The sequence below is a fragment of the Talpa occidentalis genome, unplaced genomic scaffold, assembly GCF_014898055.3.
Source record: "Talpa occidentalis isolate TD23 unplaced genomic scaffold, MPIMG_talOcc4v2.1, whole genome shotgun sequence".
NCBI lineage: Eukaryota > Metazoa > Chordata > Mammalia > Eulipotyphla > Talpidae > Talpa > Talpa occidentalis.
The window spans coordinates 18,034,705-18,059,341 of record NW_026555331.1 but is presented as its reverse complement, the minus strand read 5'-3'; the positions used below and the strand labels follow the sequence as shown (position 1 = coordinate 18,059,341).

At 39.9% G+C, this 24,637-nt stretch overlaps 1 protein-coding gene across 1 annotated transcript in view; it reads right to left on the bottom strand.

Annotated features, from left to right (window-relative positions):
* SAMD12 (sterile alpha motif domain containing 12) overlaps positions 1–24,637 on the bottom strand; it is a 193,088-nt gene that overhangs the window by 39,583 nt on the left and 128,868 nt on the right. The window contains exon 3 of the mRNA XM_054692800.1: positions 8,692–8,821. Coding sequence (XP_054548775.1) covers positions 8,692–8,821 — 130 coding nt within the window. The remainder of the gene's footprint in view (positions 1–8,691; positions 8,822–24,637) is intronic.

Genomic DNA, 24,637 nt, shown 5'->3' with positions numbered 1-24,637 from the left:
CTCCAATTACTTCTGTGCAAGCAAGGCGACCTGCTGGAATCTTTGTAAGAATAGGTCTCCTGTTCGCCCACAGCAAGGTGACCTAGCTTTGAACATTTTCTGTAATCAAAGAGTTGTGTGCCCTTGCACAAATCCATTTTGATCGGGCTTCTGTTTAATCACATGAATGATATGAGAAAAGGGGGACCCCTTTCTTGTCTGACATCAAGGAATCTATAGTGTCTTCCTTTTCTAACTCTCTGCAATCAGAGCACAGCACAGCCCATGGGGTAGTCATTGAATGACCAATATAGGCCAGTAACTACAATAGGAAATACTTGTTGAGGCCCCCAAACATGCCTGACACTATTTTAAGTATTTCCCAGGTTCTAACTCCTCCCATTTACCAAGAAGTGTGTGTGGGTCCCCAGGTGTTAAGTGCTCAGCTCCTGCACTTAACTTGCTTCCTGAACATACTTGCAAAATTATTGAGAACTGCTCATCTGCTAACATTGAACAATTCTAGGCACAATTCTAGGTACTTGACTAGCATCCTCTCATAATGTACAGCTTGGACAGTGCTCAGCAGAGCCTCTAGCACATTGAAAGTCTCCAAGAAACACCAGGCATTACAGAAGATGTCAGGTTTTCTAAGCAGGACTCCTCCATAGTTACACCTTGATAAGAATATTCCTTCTGGCTGGCGTGGGCATTTCTCAGGTCTCAGAAGCCTTTATCTTGAGTATGCTATCTAGTGCTCACTGAGGAAAGGCAGCAATGTTTCTGGTGAGAACAGAACTGGATAAGAAACCAGAAAGTCATTTCCTGGCCCCAGCTCTCCATCTCCTGGCCATGGGTTTTAGGCAAACTTTCCCCTTCAACCTACATTTCCCAAAGTAGAAAACCCACATATGTATAAAACCTATGAGGGGAGCTGAGGCCAATTGTGCCAGGGGCTGGGCTGCCTAATATAGAGGGAAAATGTTCTTAGCCATCAGTTTGTTTGAAGATCTCAATGACATTCTCCCAAAGGCTTAAGTATGAATTAAGCTGATATTCTGATCTTCATTTGATCTCCATTCACACTTTTCACTAAAAGTATTTTTTTGTTGACTCCCCCCAAACCTTGGATGACATACAACATCCTTTCCAACATTCAGAAGAGTGCCATCGTTATGAAGACTGCTGATGAGTATAAAGGTGACATTAGTAAGCTTTTCATCAAAAGTATTTTAAAGGGAAGAATAAATGCTGTTATTGAAACACTGACTTACAGGAAACAATTTATGACTTTGTGATATGAGAAACTTTAATGTGCAGATATCAAATGCTGCTCATGACTCAGTTAAAAAAAATGTAGAACAGTTCTTACAAAAGAGAATTGTAACAAAATAGATAAAAGGAAATACAGTATCTAGAGGGGAAAACCAATACAGAAAATGTGCAGAGGAGAGGCTGTGGTCATTAACTCTGCCCACACTGTTCTTGTCTATACTGGGTTCTCATAGGTGTAGCACATGAAGTAATTATTCCACTTCTTTGACACTTGTTAACTTCACACCTATTGGTCTCCGTGGGTAACGCTCACTATAATAAAAGACTAGGAAGACAAAAGCAGAAGGATGAAGGGGTGCAACCGCTCATAGAAACCAGCACGGAAAGGAATGTTAGCAAATGCGCAAAGCCACCAACCAGAGGTCTGAGAAAGACAAAGCGGTTTCCCTGTTATGCTACAGCATAAGCAGAACTGATCATTTTCTGGCTGCAACATCTCAGTGGAATAATTTGAAAGGGGGAAAGAGGGACAAATGGGCAGTGGCTGAAGCATAAAGGGAAGCAGAAGTTAATTTATTTGGTAGGAGACCGGTGACAAATATGACAAACCAACTCCGCCACTTGGAGGGGAGGCTAACATGGCAACTATTTATTCCCGCCAACCTCTAGACATCCAAAGGTTCCAGTGGTTGGTCCATGAAGCAGACTCTACAGTAACCTTTCACACATTCAAAGTAGCTTTTCAAAATATTTTATATTCTGGGGCACTCTGAGTGCTTCACCCATGAAAATAATTCTTTAAAGTTGGCAGGGGAAAGAACCCTTTACAGGTGGAGGATTTGAAGCTGAAGGAGGTGAGTTGACTTTTGCAACCATTGCAGGAAGAATACCAAGCACAGCCAGGGGCTGAAATAGCCTCAAACCTGAAAAGATTTTTAACTGTGCATAAAAGAAAATCCGAAAGTTGCCTATGAGCTTACACCTGGCCCCAGAAGAGCTTCCTCATCAGCATTCCAAGCCCAGCCTCAGAAAGCTGGGCAAGAATCTTGCAAGCAAAGGAAAACAGACAAATTTCTCTCCTTCAAGCCTAATCTGATGATTTAAATCTATCTACCCTAATGCCTCTCATGTGTTCTAACCATCTTATGCCTTTTAAAAAGCGTTTCTGCAGGGAGTTAACACTAGTAGCTTCTTTTCTGACTAAACCCATCTGCCTGCCACAAAATAGCAGGTCCTTTCTGGACACAATGAAATTCAAAGAAATTAACTTGGCAGGAGGTTTTGAATATTGGTGGGTTAAAACAGATTTTCAGTATTTTTAGACTTCAGAGAAAATTTATTTAGAATGTCTCCTTCAAAGGCATCAAAAATATGAAGATAGTGGAATTACCACTAATAAGAATAAGACATAACAAAAAAATTAACTACCAAGGCTAAAGAGCAATTTTTAAAAAAGCTAAAATGAAAAATGAACATTTATGCAAATACAAAATGCCAAGATTTCAGGACAAAATGCAGATATAAAAATTAGCACAGTTAAGATTTTTGTTTAACTCAGTGAGGAAACTGTTACAGTGTTACAACTGGCACAAAGTAGACTCCAAACAACAAACATTTATAGATCAAGAAGAGTGAAATCAAAAAATAAATGGGGAGTCAAAATTCACCTTTTTCAAAGTGCCTAGCTAGGGAAGTCAATTGAAACTCTGTGGGACAGAATTTGCATGCATACAAGAAGACTTTTCTTTTTCTTTTTCTTTTTTTTGTATTGCTATCTGTTACCTATAACTTACAGAGTTGTAAAAAGTTCTAAGAATTGGAATTTGATAACCCACGATGGTGAGATTTTGATCATGCACCATTTTCCACAGCACACACATTTCCCCTGTTATATTTTTCCCTTGTTATATTTTGTACTGTTATTTTTTTATACACTGATGTCTTATTTGGTTCCCCTATATTCCTGCTATAAGTGAAACCACCCAATACTTTTCTTTTTTCTTCTGGCTTATTTCAATGAGCATAATTCCTTCTAGCTCCATCCACGTTGCTGTGAATGGCATGTGTTTATCTTTTTTCATTGCTGAATAATATTCCATTGTGTACATATGCCACATCTTCTTGATCCAGTCATCTATTTTTGGGTATTTGGGTTGTTTCCACGTTTTATTTATTGTAAATAGTACTGCAATAAACATAAGACTCCAGTCAACTGATAAGGGACTGATCACAAAGATATACAAAGAACTTACATAACTCAACAAAAACAAAATAAACCATCCAGTCAAGAAATGGGCAGAAGAACTTAAAAGACCTTTCCCCAAAGAGGAAATGCAAATGGCCAACAGGCATATGAAAAAATGTTCAGCATCACTTGTAATCTGGGAAATGCAAATCAAAACTACAGTGAGATACCATCTTACACCAGTGAGAATGGCAGATATTAAAAAAAAGCTAGAAACAACAAATGTTGGCGAGGATGTGGTGAAAAAGGAACTCTCCTACATTGCTGGTAGGAATGCAAACTGGTCCAACCACTATGGAAAGCTGTCTGGAGGTTCCTCAGTCTACTAAAAATGGAGCTACCATACAACCTGGCAAGTCCACTACTAGGGATTTATTCAAAGGACACAAAAACACTGATTCAAAAGAACACCTGTACACCCAACATCACTTTAAAAGAAGTGTTCTCCACAAAAGGCCTTGAATGACAAAAGTAACCCTGAGTTAAAAGGAGTGAATGGATGTATCATGTTACTTGACTTCAAATATTACTATAAAGCAACAGTATTAAAAACAATGTGATATGGGCACAAAAATACATGGATCAATGGAATAGAATGGAAAGGCCAGAAGTAAGTCCACATACACAGCAGCACTAATCTATGATATAACAGGTATGACCATAAAATGGGGAAAGACAGTCTCTTTAATAAATGGTGCTGGGGACATGGAAAGCCACACATAAAAGAAGTTGGATTACTTGCTAACACCACACACAAAAATAAACTCCAAATGGATTAAAGATTTATATGTAAGACCTGCAACAATAAAATATACAGAAGAAAACACTGGTAATATGTTCCATGACATCAATGATAAAGTTATTTTTGGTGACTTGACCCTTCTGGCAAGGGAATTAAAAACAACAATGAACAAGCGGGATTACCTCAAGTTAAAAAGTTCTATATAGCAAAAGAAAATAGTTGCACAATATATAATTGATAAGGGTTAATAGTTAAGACATAAAAAACTCATACAATTCAATAGTAAAAAACAAATAATCCAACTAATAAACTAAAATAAGACAGTTGATATGAATAGACAGTTCACAAAGAGGACATCCAGAAAGCCAAAAGACAGAAACCTATTCACTGTCATTGCTAATAAGTGACATGTATATTAAAACTACAGAGAGATACCATTTCACACTCATGAGAATGGCACATATTAAAAAGACCCCAAAAAACAGTGTTGGAGAGGATGTGGAGAAAAAAGAACCCTATTACATTGTTGGTGGGAATGTAAACTGCTGTCACCATTATGGAAAATGACCTGCATCCAACTTAAATAACTAAAAATAAAAATATCACACAACCCAATTCCACTGTTGGGCAAAAATCCACAGAATATGAAACCATCAATAAAAAACTCCATATCTTCCTTTATAGCAGTTTTATATATATACAGTGAGGACATGGAAGCAGTCTAAATATCAATATTAAGGAGAGCTTGATTGGATCAAGAAGATGTGTTATCTCCTCACCATGGAGTATTATATAGCCACAAGAAAGGATGAGATGCAGTCATTTTCGACAAAATGGAGAAAATGTGAAAGAACTACGTGCAGCAAAGTAAGTCAGAATGAGGAAAACAAATATTGGATATTTACATAGCAGACAATCTGATAACAAAACACTTTCAAGAACCAGTGGACAACAATTGATATCCTGAGTGCTCTGAGGTTATGGCTGGAGGGATACAAGGAATGGTGGTGGTGGGAAAAAAACTCTGCAAATAATCAAAGAAAATAAATCTTGTTTTCATTTCACTGATGAGAAAGTAATTTGTGTGACACTGTACAGCTATCATACATCAAAGGTTGGAGGGAGAGGACCAAGGCAGAGATTTCACTCAGGTCTGTGGTCAGAAAAGCCCATTTTTGTTCTTTCTTTCCACTTACCATCACTGTATCATTTGTCTCTAAACCAAGCAAAGTTACAACAAGAGTGTTATAACGCAGACCCAACATGATTCCTGGACCAACAAAACATTAGAGATCCTGCCTTTAAGAAAAATCGATGAACAGTGAGCAGCCCAGACTTCCCCATCTGCCTCCACTTGCTTAAGTGCTCTTTCTCCAGTGTTCCAGATAATATAGGCAAATTCAACACTGTTTACATGTGTTATTTGTTTTCACAGAAATTAGGACAGTATTTAAGAAAACAGCAGCAGCTAACATTGCATGCTTACTATGATCTACTTTCATAGCAACACGATGAGCTGGGTCCATTATTACCTCTTCCTTATAGGTAAAGAAAGCTGAGGGACACCCAATAGCCTTTACAAAATCACCCTGCTAAGCTGCAGCTCTGGGTTTGACTTGCACACATAACTACAGTCCTCTCTCCTCTCCCTGCGTCACTCCACTGTGTGCTCAGCCTCTGGAGATTTGCTCCATCCTTACGTCTTTGTGGTTTTTGTTTTGTTTTGTTTTTATAAACTTCTAGATCTATTTATCATTGCCTCCAGATGTACTAGGATTCCCAGCATCACAGAGCTGGTCACTGCAGGCGGACTTAGGACCTAAAAGTTATTTTCTGACCTCTTGGCATTTGTGATCATTTGAGTACTTTAAATTCACTTTTGGGTCAAAAAAACAGGGGAAGAGGGTGGTCTTCTGAGACCTAAAAATAGGTGAAAGTCCAAAAGATGTGGACCAAATGTTAATCTGAAATCATTCTTCTGTTCCCTAAGTCCCCAACTAATTCTCTGCTTTCTTTTCTTGCCAGAGAACAGGCTGCCCTTAGAATGAAATCATAGTGTGTTTTCAGACACCTCCAAGTGAGTCTTGACATGAAAAACAGTACAGTCCTCGTATGCAGAAGGTGTCGATAAATGGTGACTTAGTGGTTTACCTGTATATTCATTTTGTTGTCACAAGCATTCTCTGAGTCAGGTACTGTTAAGACTTTTAATTTGGGGGTAAGGCAAGAAGGTTAAATCACTTGCCCAGTTTAAGCAGCTTGCCCAAACTCATGGGAAGGTTGAAATTCATCAACACCAGTGATATTTCATGAAGACCAAGTGCACTACCCAGAGCATTAAGACAGCTGTTTGACACAGGTGTCTCATTTCCACGCCTCTTTCCTTATGTCACTTAGCTGCCATCACAAGAAAGGGCACCATTCACTCCACAAACATTGAGTCATCAGATCTTCATTTCTGAGGTGTGTCTTGCTCCTCCATTTCAAATCACCATAAATCCTTACCCTTCCCTTGGGTGTATCTCATAATTCTCACCCCTAATAAAAGATAACATACTTTCAACCAAGATCATGAGAAAGGCTTTGCCATGACTATCACAGAGGCTTTAAGAAGCATGAAACAGCATTATCTGATGGAGGTTGCCCAGTCAGGCAAACACTTACTATTGCTTTCAGGGGTAGAGTAACTCAGCCTTTATGGGATTATTTCAACTTCTCCCTTCTCCACCCCAGTTTTTTCAGAAAATCTTATATTCTTAAGAGAGGGCTTAAGAAATAAAATCTAGATACTTGGAATCTAAGTTCTGACACTGCCTTCAAATTGTCAGCAATTTCATCTAAAAGGACCATTACCTCTAGTTAGGGGGAGAGGGAAGATGCATAAAAGACAGTTTTAAACTTGAGTTAGGACTATTGCACTCTGTTACGCTAGCTTGAACTACATCTTGATGTCTTCCTTATATATTTAAACATTAACAACTTAATCATCTAACTCAGCTTGAAAATAGTTTTTAGTGTTAGTGTTTTAAGAAACAGTGTTTTTGTCTTACTCACATTTTCTGTACAATTCGAATTTGTGAAGCAGATATAAGAGGAACTGCTTGGGTTGACACACCCATCTCTACCCAAAGCACATTCTCGAGTTAGCACATGGCAGCCTCTAGCATACCCAAGGGTTCCAAAGAACACACCTTGAAAACCACCCATGGAGTGGACTCTGGGAGGAATTATCTGCTCCTCACCTCAAAGCTACAGGCTAAGAATTGAACTGCAAAAAACAAATATTTCTGCTTAATACATCGCTTTCCAAAGCAGGAGTGAATAGAATATGATGGTTAGAACTTACCTAGAGAGAAATGCTTTGGCATCGAGAGTTATCTCTTAGATAAAAGGAAGAATCTGGGGGGCCTCCCCGGTGGAGCAGCAGGTTGAGCGCCATGCTGTGAAGCTGTCCACAGCCTCTGCAGTGCAGGTTTGATCCTGGCCGGCTGAAGAATCCCACATGGTGTGGCAGACCTTCCCTGTCGCGCCCACTGCTCCCCTCAGCAGTGTATTTCTCTCGTCTGCCTGTTCTGCTCCCTGCTCTATCTCTGGTGAATCCTCTCACCCTCCTGTGTCTCTGGCCTGTACCCCAGCTCTTGTATAAAAATAAATAAATCTTAAAAAAAAAGGAAGAATCTGGTCTAGGATCAGAGTTCTTGACATTTTTTTCCCCATGAAGCCCAGTTTTGGGGAACAGGGGGGGTGATCCTCAGACCTGTTTCATTGAAATGTTTGCCAAGGAGGCAGGTGGTGTTGTTGCCCCAATCAGCAGACTCCCAGGGCAGGGCAGGGCAGGTCTGCAAAGACGCTCTGACTCTGAGGGGCTCCCACAGTGAGCACATTCACTCCCCCTTGTGCACTCCATTCTCTAATTGAGAGACTTGATCCTCAGGGCTTTTATAATTCACTGCACAGTCACATTTCCTGCCTCTAAGTGCTTCCTGACCTCCACATATAACGCTCCAATCCCCTTCATCCAAATGGAGTCCCGATTTGTGCTCTGAAGGTAATTCTCTCAGAGGCAGTGGGTTAGTATTATATTCATGTCAGAATTTATTTAGATACCTTTGCTACTTAGAACATCTACTTACAGATCCTGTCACCAAGTTCATTCAAAACTCTTCTTTTATTTTCTCTAGGATGTGCCCAGAATCTCCTGCCCTCCTCTTCCCCCAACTCCCATGCACCTTCATACTAGACACACGGAATCCACAGTTCGCCATAAATAATCTCTTATGCTCATTAAGTAGCATAGCTCACATGGGTCTGGAATTTATCTCCTCTTTTAATGTAAACCCATGCCAGAAAACTTCTGCAGGAAGATGCTGTTTCATTGTAAGGGCATGAAAAAGGCCATCGCTGGGGAGAGGGAGAGGGAGTGAAAGGTTTTGGACACGGCATACTTTACCAGTTATGTCATGCTGTTTGAATGACTCACTGTAGATCTGATACTGATTCGGACAATGTTTCTTCAACCACTTGCAGACATCCTGCTGAGTCCACAGAGCCACTGGTTTTGACAGCTTCACCGTAGTGGACTATAAATAAAGAAGGAAAAGAAGGCCTGTGAATGCCAGCCTCATGCCTAGAAAGGCACTGCTGATAGAAATCCTAGAGGGTGGGAAAGGCTTCCCTGAAGAGAAGTACCTGGCTCCTGTACTCCTCGTAACCTCCAAAGACCGTTCCAAGCTTTCGAAAACAGAAAAGGTGCAGGTGGAGAAGCCCATGAAAATGACACCTGTTCTCAAGCTATTCCTACTGGGAACACTCCCTGGGAAAAAGTGTTTCCTCATGAATAACAACACACTGGGGTTGCTTAGCAATTGATTAAATTTGGGGGGTGACATAGTGGTCCCCAAGAGGCTTTTCTCTGTATTTCAAGAAAGTGTCATCTTTTGTCCTCTGAAATCTCTGGGGTCTTGTTCAGCACTGGCCCTGCAAGTGCTTACAATTATTTTAGGAAGGACTGATACTTGCATACTAAAAATGCAAGTCAGCATGGGGGCTCTAGACTTGGGGCGGTCCTGTAACGTCTAGGAATTAGTTATGCCACAGTGGGGAAGCAAAAAGCCAATTCTACTAACATGTGGGAAATGGTAATAAGATAATGGGGTAGCTGGACTTTATGTAGAAGCCAATGAGCCAAAGCTTTTAATTGTTCACCGGCTCTTTCCAAGAGGTTTTTATAAAAATCCAAACTTAGATGAGCAGACGACCCAGCCTTTGATAAATGACAGGTGAAAAAAAATACATTTAGTAACCAATGCTGGTCTTTTGCATGGATCCTTGGAATTTGTTTGAGGCTATAGTAAAGCTTAACTATTATTAATTTTTATTATTCTGGATTAGTGTTTGCCAGTAAAGTTGGAATCTACCCCCCTCCGTATTATCATCAATTTTTTTAATTGGGATTATATTGCAATATACCATTATGTGAATTTTAGGTGTGCATCACAGAGAATCATGTACATACTATATTCAGTTCTTTGCTAAATATTCAAATTCACCCAATGTAGGATTCTAATACTGATAGTTCTTTAAAGAATATGGCCATAAATTTCACTGGATTTCTCACCAGAGATCATTCTTGTTCAATCCTTCAGATTAAGGCAAGGAGAGAGGCTCAATTTTGTGTGAGTATGATTTAACATCTAACACCTACTAACATGATTTTTTGACAGAGCTTGCCTTTCGCCTCTGAACCTTCACTGCAAAGTAATTTATTAGCGGCACGCAGACCTCTCCTGCCGCCCGCTGCTCCCCTCAGCAGTGTACTTTGGTCCTTCTGCCTACTCTTCTCCCCGCTCTGGCTCTGGTGAATTCTCTCACCCTCCCGCGCTTCTGACTGTACCCAGTGCATGTATAAACAGAACAAATAAATAAATAAATAAATAAAACATGCCTCTATTAAAAAAAAAAGTAATATATTAGCATCTAATAACTGCTACTTTACTTTTATTATATTAGAAGTTACATTATAGTGTGGCATGTAAATTATGGCAAAAAGTTGAGCCTCTCAACTTTAAGAGAACAATTGTACAGATAACAACAGTAAAATAGTGAATCTGACAACCATGTGATTCAGGTTTAGTAAATAGTGCTCAGATGCTATTTTTAAAATAGTTTTGTACTGACTTCAATTGGTTTATAAGATCATACAAGTTTCAGGTGTACGGCATTGTCATCCAACATCTGCATACACTACACCAAGACCACCCACCATCATTCAACTGGCCCCCAAACCCCTTCCTCTCTGGAGACCACCAATCTATTTCCTGTAGTGAAGAATTAACTTTTGTTTTGCTTGTTCATTCGCTTTGTTTCTTCTTATTTAGCATATGAATGAAATCATATGTTTTTTCCCTCCATCTGATTTCACTTAGAATAATATCCTGCAAGTCCATTCATGTTGCTGAAAATGACAAATTTAACTTTTTAAAATAGTTTAGTGTTTTATTGTGCATATGTGTGTGCACACACATATTCTACATTTATCTTTACTCTTTCATCTATCATTGGACAGTTATTCTGTCTCCATATCAGATGTTATCTTTATTATTATGCTCCAACTGTATATTCTTTGGGTCATCATAAAATAATTACAAACAATAGTTATCAGATTTTACTTTGCTGTCATATTTTTCCCCTCTTAGTGTGATAGATTGTATTTTTTCTAAAGATGATTTTAGACATACATACATACATACATATATACATACATACATACATACATACATACATACTACTGTTTAATTACTGTGACAGGACCTCCCCACTCATGTTTGGGGCTGATGCTTCCCTCCTCTTGACTTCTGGTCTGAGACAATGAGCAGTATAGAACTAGCAGACTTTCTGAGCGAGGTCATGGAAGAGATATAGCTTCAATGTGGCTCACTGTTTCAGGCTACTCACCTTTGGAACCCAGCCACCATGCTATTAGAAAGCCCAGACCACATGAAGAGACCATGTGTAGGAATTTTGACCAATGTCCCAACTAAGGTATCAGCTGAGAGCCCCTACTAAGCTCAGACAGAGTAACATGCTTCAGATGATTCCAACGGGGACCTCTGACCCTTCTAGGTGAGGTCCCTAGATACCACGGTGCAGAGACCCACGTTCCTGCCATGCCCTTGGTGAAGTCCTGATTACACAGTCCAAGAGCATCATCAACAGGTGTCACCCACTGGTAAGTTTTGGAGTAACACTTTCTTAAAAAAAATTTATTTATTTACACAAGCACTGGGTACAGTCACAATTGCAGGAGGGTGAGAGAATTCACCAGAGCCAGAGCAGGGAGCAGAGCAGGCAGACTGACAAAGTACACTGCTGAGGGGAGCAGTGGGCAGCAGGAGAGGTCTGCCTGCCATGTGAGACCCTCGCCTGGTGGCCGGGGATCGAACCGGCGCTGCAGAGGAGGCGGGCAGCTTCGCAGCCCAGCCCTCAACCGCTGCACCACCGGGGAGGCCCGTGGAGTAACATTTTTTGCAGCCCTAGTGACCCAGAGGCTAAGGTATATGCTCAGTGAGGGTGGGGCTGTTATCACTGTGTCCCCACTTGATAGATGCTTTATAGAGCCACAGTGAGCCACAGTGAGCATGAGGGTGAACTGATGAAATGTAGCAGTTCTCACTGAGCCTGTGCTCATAGGCCAGCCTTGCTCTTTAGTCAGCAGTGAATTTCAACTTCAGCCCTAGCTGCTCTCTCCCCCTCCCACTGTGTCTTGTATGCCTGTGCTCCTGGTCATTGACCTTCTTTCTACCTTTTGTCCTGGAGCTGAGTCACAGAGTCCAGGCTGCCAGTCACTTCCCTCTAACACTGTGTACAAATGCTTTCCCAATGTTGATGTGAGGAACTCTGGCAAGGATGGGTCCAATGAGTAAACAATTTGCTGTTTAGTTTGTTTTTCCTTTTTGTTTGTCATCTCTCCCTTTCTTCGCATGATTAAGAAATTAGAATTTTGGCTCTTTTAGCTAGAAATGCACTTTCCACCATGTTTCACAAGTCAGCACCTCTGAATCTGGCTCCTTCCTGCTCTAAAAATTTTCCTTCAGATTAGCTGTGAGTTCATAGCTGACACATCATTACCCTGAAACCCCTTGCAAGTTTTTTTGCAAGTCAAGCTAATCGCATCTTTTGAAACTCCTAGAAACCAAGTCACAGAAGGCTGCAAATTAGGAAGGGAAAGGCAAGAGGATGAAGTTGCTTGTACATCCATATACTAAACTCCCTGGAAGGTGATTTGCAACTTGCTAATTTCCTAGGAAACCAAGGACTCTCACACAAGACAAGCTCCGTTCACCTGGAGATTCACTTGAAGATGAACCCAAGCGCACCAACTCAACTCAGAAACCACCTCACCAGGCCACTTGTATGCTTTCATTATAAATTCTCCTTTTATCATAAATCTAGGTGTTCTGAGGGTAACACTTTTCCTTTGTAATATACTCTTACAAACGTTAATTTGGTATCACTTGGACAGCAGTGAAGTATTAAGCATAGATTTTAAAGAATCATATGAACCTACAGGGATATGCCTCCTGTGAACTGGTATAACAAAATGGAGAGGATAAAGATTTTTACCATTCAGTAAGCACTGTTTGTCTTTTCTTAATCAGATAGTGACACAAGTAGTAGCACCATTTATTAGCTGATAATTAGCTTGGATTTATGATGAAATTGTCACATGTTAAAAGCCACAAAACTCTAGTTCCCCTAGTCTGCTGCTGCATTTGGGATCCTCCAGGCACTTTCATCTGTTTTCTCTGAACTTTGTGTAGTTGCCCAGGTCCACCCTTGCTGCTTCGGCTGGCAGGAATCTCGCCCATCCTCAAATGAATGGAATTCATTTGCAATGAATTCCAAAACCTGATTTTTTAAAAAGAACTTAAAATATATTTCTATGTGCAAGTTGGAACAATGCATTACACTCACATCAATCTATTCATCGCGCTGTCCCACTGGGAGGGGCAGCCCTGTCAAGTGCAGTAATTCCAAAGTGTGATTTCAACCAGGCCCCTCTTTCCTCTGCTACCCAACTTTCACAAACCTCTTTGCATCCAACTCTAGATGATCATTTTCTCTTGACTATGCTATTGATTATTTCAGAGTAGGAGCTTAACCCCAAATAATAATCATTCATAAAGCAAATTAGCAAAGATATAGTGTTTCCTATTTATTAGTACAGTAAACAAATGAATGATGATGATGGTGATGATGAAGAAAAACATCTGCCCAAAGACAAGCATTAAGGAAACATTTGTCCCATCTCTTTCTCTAGTTTCAGGTCCACTGACTGCTCTGGATGTATAATCCAGAGATAATTTTGGTTTGTGTTGCTGCCCTGGTAGCAGCCTGAAGCTACTGTTATCTTAACCCCTGTGGATTGGGATACCAAGCAGAATTCCAGGCATTTCCTTTCTGATTTGATCCTGCCTTTCTATAGATAAACTGCAAGAACATTTCAGATGCCTTTCCTTTCTGTTTCCACAGAGAGACCTCACTAGATATGAAAGACAGATTCAGAGGGAAAGGTTGTTTACAATTTTTTTTTTTTTTGCAAATGATTCTTATTTAATCTACCCTATACAATCACTTCAACTGTATTTATAGTGATTTCTGATTTGTGTTTAACTGGAAAGAATGCAAACTTCCAATTTTAAGTTCTCTCAGGTAAACTTATCTGCTAAGTAATAAAATAATTAAATACATTAACCAAGTCTGATATTGAAAGAACACATTACAAGATGCTGTTGAAACTGAAGTTTATTTTGTAATTCAATTACCCCTTATCTGTTTGGCAATAGAAAGTCTCTTTTAATTTACTGGGGTTTGAGTTATAAGAGCACACTGCAATTTTAAGCTCCCCGTGGCTGTACAACCTCTTAACTAGGGAAGCTTACATGAGGCCCAGTTCACTGACTATGGAAAAATGGAAAACACATAGACTGTTTACATTACCAGCAGGATGAAGTGAGCTTTATGACCAAATAGCAAACAATGGTAAACATGTCTGCAGCATCTCCTTACAAAATAAGTATATGCAAGTTCTGAGAATTGCCTTTCTCTTCCCTTACCACCCTGCAGTGTCTTCCTTAGTTCCCACTTCTTTCACCAGCTTCCATTAGTGTGACTGAGACTGGATAAAGAGGAAGGGCAGGTTGTGCAGAGGACTAGAAGGACAAAGAGAAGTGGAGAACAGGGGAAGGTAAGAATGGTGTGTGGGGGGGCGTAAAAAAAAAACCTGGACTATATATTTGATAAATATATTGAAGTATGGACAGTGTGTAAACACCTCTTCTTGGATAAAGGCCAAATATCCACCTCCTAGTTCAAGATAAATGCTAATTATTTATTTTCTTTCTTCTCTCTCTCTCTCTCTCTCTCTCTCTCTCTCTGAGAACGGGAGCTACACAAAATTTGGGAAAACTGCTGATTTAGTTTCAAGACTCTCCCTGAAAATTTATCAACATCACAAAAAGCATCCTGTGAGACAGGCTACTCCATTGCTAATAAACATTTGAGGTTTAAAATGGTCTTTTGCATTAAAGCCACAGTGAGATTTCCATCTCTCCTCTTGCTGGTAAGTCCTGCCTTTGGAGCAACACAAGACAAATCTCACCACCCACTGCACTGGTTTCCATTTCGCACACCACAGTGCGTAGCATGCCTTTTTCTTTTTTATAGAAACCATGGTGTATATATAATACATTTTGAATTATATCTCTAGCACAGTCTTCTCCCCAAATTACAGAATCATAATTATGACTGATGACTTCACAGCTCCATTTCATGTTAACATGTCCAAAAATGATCACCTGTTCCTCTCTTCAAAACTGCCTCCTACTTCTTATCTGAGAGTAACTCTCTACTGCCTGTTGCTGAAGCCCCAAATCTGGGGATTCATCATAGATTCCTGCCTTTGTCCTGTATCCCACATCTAGTCCATTGGGAAAATCTGAGGGCTCTCTCTGCAAATATGTGCACACTCCAGCCTCTTTGCATCACCAACATTGCTACAATCTATGAGAAACTCCCAAGCCACCTAGATGGCTTCATCTAGGTACCTACTATGACCAACACTTCATCCTCTTCCTCCCTTGTCCTTGTTTTAAATCTTTAAAATGACCTGTCAAGCCTCAAGCACCTGGCTCCTAATATATCTGATGTCTTTTTACTGTTCTTTCCATAATACACCCTGCTGCCACAATAGACCAGCCTCCTTGCTGTTGGTCACAAATGCCACCTATATGTGCTCATACATTTTCCTACAACACTTTTTTCAGGTGCCTATGTGGCTAATTCCCTCACTTCCTCTAAGCCTGTGCTCAGCTACTGCCTCCTCCATACGACAGACTTCCCCACTTAAAAATGTAGCACTCCTCCATCTCGTGCTGCCAATCCACCACCTTGCTCACTGTTTCTTTCTTCCAAGCAAGTGTTATGGAGCATGTTACATGGTTCACTTATGTTGCCTGCTGTCAATTATCTGCCTCTTCCCACTGGCTTGCAGTCTGCACAGAGTAGGGGTCTTTACTTCATGAAGAAGTCCACACTTTGGAACAGTAGCTGGCAACACTTTGGAACAGTACCTGGCACACAGCAGGCACTCACTAATTATCTATGGAATAAATGCGAGAACTACCTGGTCTGTCATCACGTATCATAGTTCCTATGTCCTTGAGCATCACACAACTGGTTCAGGTTCCAGTTATGCTCTTGACATTTCCAGACTGGGACTAAAACAGTCTTTCCTTTGATTAGATTTCTCTTACATTCATCCAGAAATGCAGAGACATTCTAGGGCTACAATTCTTTGCCAGTTACCTCTCATTTCTGATCCTTGGTTTCTTATTTTTCTTTTGACACACAGAGATGTAATGCAACCAGCATGGCCTTAGAGTTGTACAGACCTGAACTAAGGTCAGCTCTGGCATTCACAGCACTGTGACCTGGGGCTGACTGCTGAACCTTGCTACACCTGACTCTCAGTCCACGGGAATTATATGGAGCTTGTCTGTGGATATGCTAGCAATGGTTTATTAAAAACACTTTGAAGGTGCCTGCCACATGTCACATGTCAGGAGAGCACATGGTCATCTCTCTTGAATGGCAAAAGATGTTCCCCTGTTTGATTCTGAAGCCTGATTTGCGGAAGCACTGGGGCAGCACCGCAGACACAGGCCATCTTCTGTGTCTAGCCAACTCGAGTTGACTTGTAGGCCTTGGGAGGTGTGCTAGTATGGAGAGCAAAGGCCCAAACAAAAACAGTTGATAATAAAGGAGGAGGATTAAAAGGTGGGCATGTGAACAACAAGAAATTGAAAAAGTATAGAAAAAAGGATAAAGTTACCAAATTAGGAGAAGCAAATAGACAGTCCTTCTAATTCTGGACAGCTTTGCTACAACTACAAAATTAACATCTTTTTTCTTTGGGTTGGTTTTAAGTGGTTTCTCTCAGACTCAGAGTCAGCGCTTCCTTCTCTCCAGGGACAGTCATGCGCAAAATGTCCTAATCCCAGGCCAAAGACAGCCTGGAGTCCCCAGGCACCTGATGGAGCTGTTTATAAAGGCACATCATCCAGATGTGCAGGCGCTACTGCTCACTGGCTGTGAAGTGGATGCTTGCATGCAGTGCTGGGGAGATCTGCTGCCTTCCGGAGCATCCTGCTGGGCATCAGGGTTTCTAACAATAAAACAGTACAGAGGAAATAACAGATATGCACAGGCAGTCAACAGGAAACAAGATGTCTCTGGCATCCAGGATGGCGCTGGTTATCACAGCCTGCTCTTGCTATCAACCCAGATTGTTGTGCCTGTCAAGAGAAATATGGAGAGAGAGAATCACACTGTACTTTGTGTCTGGTCTGTCTCACTGCAGCAGGAAAACCCATCACTCATGTGCCCAGATGAGCACATGATGCGGAAGACGCTGGCCTGCAAGGCACAAAGGCACACAGATTCTGAGCATGTACCTGGGGGCAAGCCCGTGTGCATGTGGGATGAATGAAAGCACAACAAAAGCAAAAAATGAAAACAAATAAGAACCATAAAAATCGTTATTGATTATCATCATTTCATAGTTCTACAACAATCCCTTTGGAATAACAATATGGTAGACTGCTAACAAAAATGCAAGTTTGCACTGCAATGTGACTAGGGTTCTTGGATCACAATGTGGGGTCTATTTCTCCATCTGCAGTCTGGCGGGTGAGGTAGAGGGAAGGGGTCTCTTGTGGCTTCACTGAGCAAAGAGCAAGGCAGAGGGGATGGTAGCTGGTCTGAACTGGGTTCTCTTCCTTCTCTAAAATAATGAGAAGATGCCTGAACAAGTGACTAAATCAGGTTTGGGAATGTGGAAGAAGAGGATATTAATGCTATTCCAGACATATCAGATAGAATTTGGTAACAGAGCCTATAGAAAGAATTGCCCTAAGTATTTCAGATAAATCAGCTTTAATCTCCCCAACACCCTGCAAAGTAGCTATGTCTTGCAGTTCACAGAGAACAAGGCTTCGCTTAGTAAAGTAATTCATCCAAGGTCACAATGCTAGTGAGTATCAGAAATGCATTCAATCCAGGCCCATAATGATTCCAAACTCCATGCATACTTTATGACAGCACTCTCGCTTGATAGACAGGAGGAGAAAAGACGTGAGCTGTCTTAACAGAGGTTTCTAAGGCTAGATTCCTTGTTTGACTCTATGAACAGAAATGATCAAAAACAGCCCGGCTTTTGTGCTAACTTGAGTATGCAAGGGTACAGCTAGGACCAGCTTCATTGTGCCTGAGTCCAGGACTCTTTCCACTTTCCATTCTGTGGAAGAAATATTTTTCTACACTGTAGTATTGGGCAGTGCTAATCTCTGCCTCTCAATTATAACACCAATAAAAAGAATGAAAATACTTTTCTGGCCATCTTATAAAGCTGTTATGAACAAATGAAATAATAAAAGGCTGTGTTTAACCTGGATGATTTATAGAAAAGAGAGGACTGACGTGTCCATTCCGCTGCTGTTACTTGGGAGGAAACAAAGGCACTAAGAAAATTCTGCAATTGCATTTGGCAAGGGAGGGTGGGGACTCTGGGGCTTGAGAGCTTAAAAAACTCTAGAATCTGTTGGGACAGGGGCCAGTCTGTGCAAAGCTTCTCATAGTTAGTGTGCTTCTGCTTTAAAAGTTAAGTCTACACCAAGCATAGCCACTCCCGAGTTACAAGACTTCTTAATGGCAAAACAATATGTCCATATGTTCAATTCAGTCAAATGACAACTTAATTCAGTGGGGACTGCAATGGACTGAATTTTCACTTCCTTTCCAAATACATGTTTAAGCCCTAATGCCCAGTGTGGCTATCTATATTGGGAGACAGGGTTTCTGTGGAAGTAACTATGGTTAAATGAGGTCATGAGATGAGATCTTGATCCAATAGAATTAATGTAGTTATATAAGAAGACACCTTGTCTCTCCCTACCATATGGGACGCCAGCAAGAAAGCAGATGTCAGCTGGCCAGGAGGACAGCACTCACCAGCATCTGACCAGGCATACCTTGTCTCTTAACATGCAGCCCCCAGAGCTATGGGAAAATAAATGTATCCTGTGTAAGCCACTCAATTTAGAGTATTTTATTATGGCATCCTCAACTGGCTAACACAGGGGCAAACTCTAACTCAGATAGGCTGTTTTATTCAGGCAAAACAGTCTGCAATCTTAGATTCACAGAGTTTTGAAAATCTCACTGTGTATATGTAATGGGGAAGAGAATAAAATGGAGGGGAGATGACAACAGAAAGCAACATACTTTCCTCAGAAAATTTACTCTTTAAATGCTGACTTTTATGTAATTAGAGACAATCTTACCCAGATTTATCACATTAGCATCATTATCATTATTTCATGAACTATTTTTCTAGAACCTATGTTCATACATATATATAATTAAGGCCACACCCCTCTGAACAAAATAATATGTACCCTTGTTTTATTTAACAAATTAAGAGATTTTTATGCTTCTGATATCATCCTGTTTGTTTTTAATCTTCTTGCTGCTATCAAAGCAAGCAAGCACATAATTTTAAAGGATAAATATATAAACAAGGGCATACAGTGAAAAATACCAGTCTTCTGTCCCATCTTCTCTCAAGGGAAACTCTTATTTTTTTGAATACAGCCCAGTGAAAATGTGTCCCTCCAACCCCAGTGCAACTTCCAGGGCCACCTCTTACTGGTATCTCTCCTCAATCTCCTTACCAAGAGAATTTCTGTGCCTACCCCAAGAAGAATAATCTGGAATGAGCACAACTATGCTAGCTTCATTCTCCCCTCACCATAGTTTGCATTTAATAATATGAATTTTAGTTCTTAAATATTTTTTGTAGCCTTAGATAATATTTTAAATCTATATGATTTTCCAAGTAAAGAGTCTTTGTTTTTTTTTGAACTTGTTCATTTCCTCATCTTTAATATTTTCTATATTTGTTCATCTCCTCCCATGTCTCTACAGTATTATTCTTTTAATGTTGTCAAGGTTAACGACATTTGTTCTCAGTCCTCTATCCTCTATCTGATCTGCTATGTTAGCCTGTGGCTTGATTCAAAGTAACCAAATCAATAAGCTGTGTAAATACTGTTCCAGTGCTGTGTCAATTAAGTGGTTTGGATTATTTTTTCTGAACATTACAATGTCATATCTGCAGAGAATCTCAAAGAAGTTTCCCAACAAGAAAATCAGATTTTTTTTTTCTATAAGCCAGAAGTTGCTTAAATTCATGTTATAGTGTAGTTTACTATTCTACCATCACATTACCTTTTTTCTACTTTAGGGGTCAGTGAATTTTGGCTGTAAGGCCAACTCTGACCCCTGCCTGCTTTACCTACCCACAAACATACTCGTAATGATTCTTATATTTTAAGTGATAGGAAAATAAATTTATGATTTTTTTAAAAGGTTTATTTATTTATACAACAACTGAGGTATAGGCCTGAGGCATGGGAGAGTAAGAGAATTCACCAGAGACAGGGCAGGGAGCAGAACAGGTAGACAATTGAAAACACTGCTGAGAGGAGCAGTGGGCAAGACAGCAGAGGTCTGCCACGCCATGTGGGTATCCCCCTGCCCGGCCGGGATTTGAACCCGTGCTGCAGAGGCTATGGACAGTTTCACTGTGCTGCGCTCAACCTGCTGCACCACCAGGGAGCCCCAAATTTATGATTTTTAAAACATTTCAGTTTTCATAAAGTTTTATTGGAACACATTCACGATCATTTGCTTCATGCTACAAAACCAGAATGAATAATTGTGACAGAGACCATAAGGCTTGGAAAGCCAAAAAAATTTACGATTTGGATCTTTACAGAAAAAGTTTGCCAACCCCTCTTCTACATGACGGGAGATCTTTCTCAGCTGCACCTGCCAAATCATCTACTAAATCTTCAAATTTATTTTGAAACTTGCATTTTAATTTCCAATTTGTTATTCTCTGATGAGTTCCTTTTTCAAGGCATTTAGGACTTACTTTTAATGGCTACATTTTTAAATGGATGCACTACTTTTCTGGAATTTCTTTCAGGTTATTAATTCAAGATTTTGAAGGGAACGTTGGTATTTTTCAAGAGTTATTTTTGAGCAAAATTAACTGTATATGTACATTTCTTGGAAATATATGATTTATATCTCTATTTTTTAATTAAAAAAAGTGAATCAGTGGAGACCAGATTGGATTTATGTGAGTTTGCACAGGGCTTGTTGCCTGAGTGGGCTTTCCAAATGTCACCATGAAGGGGGCATCACTCTGGTGTGCTCACACATACCCAATATGCTCCAATTTATCCCAGACACTTAAAAACCCCAACTTTTAAGATACAGAATACTGTTTCATTTTGGTTCAGGCATAATCATCTGACACCAGGCTTCCTTTGTACAGCAGAAGTGGGTAAGAAAAAAAAAAAACTGTTTGGTAAACATTACTTATTCCTGATTTGATGTCCTATTTCTCACTTCCCCAAATCTACAGCCTCTTTGAGATTTACAGTCAAACCCACTGGGGTCCTCCCCTACCCTCCACTGTTATTGCCATCTGATGTTTATATTCCTTTGCTATTATTTTCAGATGCTATTCAGCGGGAGGAGGAAGTAGACATCTGTGCTTGGTTTGCCATTTTGCATGCACAATCTCCACATTTATTTATTTTTTTAAATTGCTATAGTGGTATATTTTATTCATACAAAAGAATATATGTCCACATTCACATGGATCTCTCCAGTCTGGTGTGGGTGGATGGGGTGGTATGGGGGCGGGGGGCAGCAGTAACTGCACTTCGCTTTTAGATCCAAGAAGAAGTTATTGATATTTCAGTTTTTTACTTGCTAAGGAAAAAGGGTGACTTCTAACTTCTTATATGTTGGACCAGAAACCAGAAGTCCTCCATCTGTCTTTACCTGTTCCAATTTTTACAATAGAGCAAGGTTTTAGTGTTAAGCCAACAAGAAGCAATAATGCAAAACCCAAGAGTAGTCCTATATATTTAATTTTGAAAACAATGAGTTTTCCCTGTCTCATTCATTCATTCATTCATTCATTCATTCATTCAAACATATTCACTGGATTCAATAGCTAATAGTATATTAGATGCGTGGTATTCATCACTGAGTGATACAGACATGTTCTTTTCTGCATTATATGCTTTTCATTCACAAGTATGAGTTCAACAGACCAAGAGAGCTAAAGAAGGGAGATCATGACATTGTGATTGGACACCGGCCCTGACTGTCAAATGGAATTCCAGGCACCTGGTTTGCAACTTGGGTTTTCCTTTTATTAGCTAGTTAACTATAAGCAGGTGATTTAATTTCATCATGCTGCTGCTTCACTACAAAGGGTGATAGATATTTATCTCAGAGTTTGATTTGTTAATAAACTCAAAACATGTCATTTACTCCCTAGTACTAATGGTAATTAATAAATGGTAGTCTCTGCCATTTTTATTTTATCATTATGCTGCTACCACTGCTACTAACAGTTATCAAAAAAGTGTAAGTCAGATGGAAATCAGGGTTAAAGCATGTTTTTTGAAACATTCATTGACAACTATGTAATTAGCCAGATTCATTATTTCCCAGAAGCATGATTTATCCAGAACCACAGGAGGACAAATACATAAGGCCTTTAAAGGTTGCCATTTTATAGCTCTCTTCAGGAAATATGAAAAGATAAGAAATATGCCATTATGTCCTGGCCATTTCTTAGATCCATGTATGACTTGCCACTAATTATCCACAAGAGAAACTTCAGCATTCTTTCTGATTGGTCAGGAATATAGAGTCTAACATGACTCCCAGCTCCCAGTCAGCATATGCAGTCCTTCAGCAAGAAGCCTCTTTATTTGCATAGATTTTCTTCCAACACTCCTTGTCTTTCTGGTCTGTATGGTCATCTGACCATCTCTAGGGAGGATCCAGGGACCATAAATAGAAGTCTGGAATCTCACTGAACAATGCTAACTCAGTTATGAATGTTCTTTGTGGTAATGAAATCTGGGGTTCTAGGGAATTGCTGAAAAATCCAAAACAACTCTCCCACTCAACAAACATTATCCAGGATTTTTGGGAATGCTTAAAGTCACTAAAAGAGACCCACAAATGCTTTCCTGACTTTGCTAAAATTGCATTTCTCCACAAATCATCATCAAAACTCTTTTCATGCTTTCATTTTTTTTCCATCTCCTGTCTTTTCTTTTTAATAAGCTCCCCTTTTTCATTTTTTATTCCATTTTCATTTTTTCCTTGAATTTACACAGGTTGTTAAATTAAAAATATCTTCCTCTTCTACCTTTGCATGCACATTATTTTTCATTTCCATTCTGGAGCCTAATTCAGATTTTTTTAGCCGCTTGGCATTCTGAGCAGGTGCAAAAAGAAGCTGGAGGTTCAAAGGTATCTTCTGCATTTCCTGACCCCTTTGATTTGAGAACACGTTACCTTAATATTAAAATATCTGGGCTACACATTTGCTATACAGACCAGAGAGAATTGAGTGCAGGACATTTTTCTGATCCTTTAAAGAAAAGCTCACGAAAGGATTCCAAACTAATTTTCCATTGATTCTCTGTTCCTCCATTACATTATTTTTCTGTACCTTTTATACATCAGTGGAGCCTTTCAGAATCATTTGGGATTATTGATTATGAAGCAGCAAAATCTTTCATACTGCAAGCAGGGTGATGGTAGCCTCTCTCCTAGCTACCCTTTCAATCACATTATTTCTACCCATCAAATGTATTTTATTCCATCATTCTCCTTAGAGTCAAACTAGCTTTCAAGTTACTACTACTCATTGAAAAGTGACCATATAAAAAGTTTTAAATCTGTAGATTTAATATGCCCAACACTTAATTTCATGCTCTGTTTGCCCCAAGATTCAACGCAAATACTAGTTAAGTCTCCAGTTTTGTGTGGTGTGTGTGTGTATTCAGTTCATGACTCCTGTTTTTACAATATTAATATATTGCTTTTAAAAAAATCTGCTACACAAAAAATGTGTCAAATAATAATTTATAATCTATCACATTAGCTTTGCAGTCCTATTTGCAAAGTGTCCTGATTTCTTTGGTTAACATATTCAGTAGCACTTCTATGTTTTTATTTTCTACTTTAAACAAGTCAACTGCACATCCAGATGACAAAGGATAGTACAGGGCAGTACTAAAAGCAGGAAAATGCCCCTCTATATTATAATTCAAATTATATCAAAGTCACTTAAAATAAGCAGACAATTATTACTCACTATGGATGACTATTTTATGTCAGGTGCATGTCAAGGTTTTTAAGTGTACAAAATAAGTAGCCTCTACTAACTCTAGAAGTTTAAAAGGAGAAAACTTAAATATGATGAATTTTTTGTCCACTTTTTAAATTTTTTAAATTTTTTAATTTTTTTAAAGTGAAACTTTTTTTTTTAATTAATTAATTAATTAATTTATACACGCACTGGGTACAGTCAGAAGTGCGGGAGGGTGAGAGAATTCACCAGAGCCAGAGCAGGGAGCAGAACAGGCAGAAGGACTGAAGTACACTGCTGAGGGGAGCAGCGGGTGGCAGGAGAGGTCTGCGCGCCATGTGGGACCCTCCTCTGGTGGCCGGGGAGCAGCTGGGAATCGAACCGGCGCCGCAGAGGCTGCGGGCAGCTTCGCAACTCAGCGCTCAACCGCTGCGCCACCGGGGAGGCCCTTTAATTTTATTTTTTAATTTTGTAAACAATATTTCCTTCCCCCCACCCCTGTAGGTGTAATCCCCATAGAATTTCCTTCCCCAAAGCACCTGTGCACCATCACCACAGTCTCCTGTGCTCCTCCCTCCCT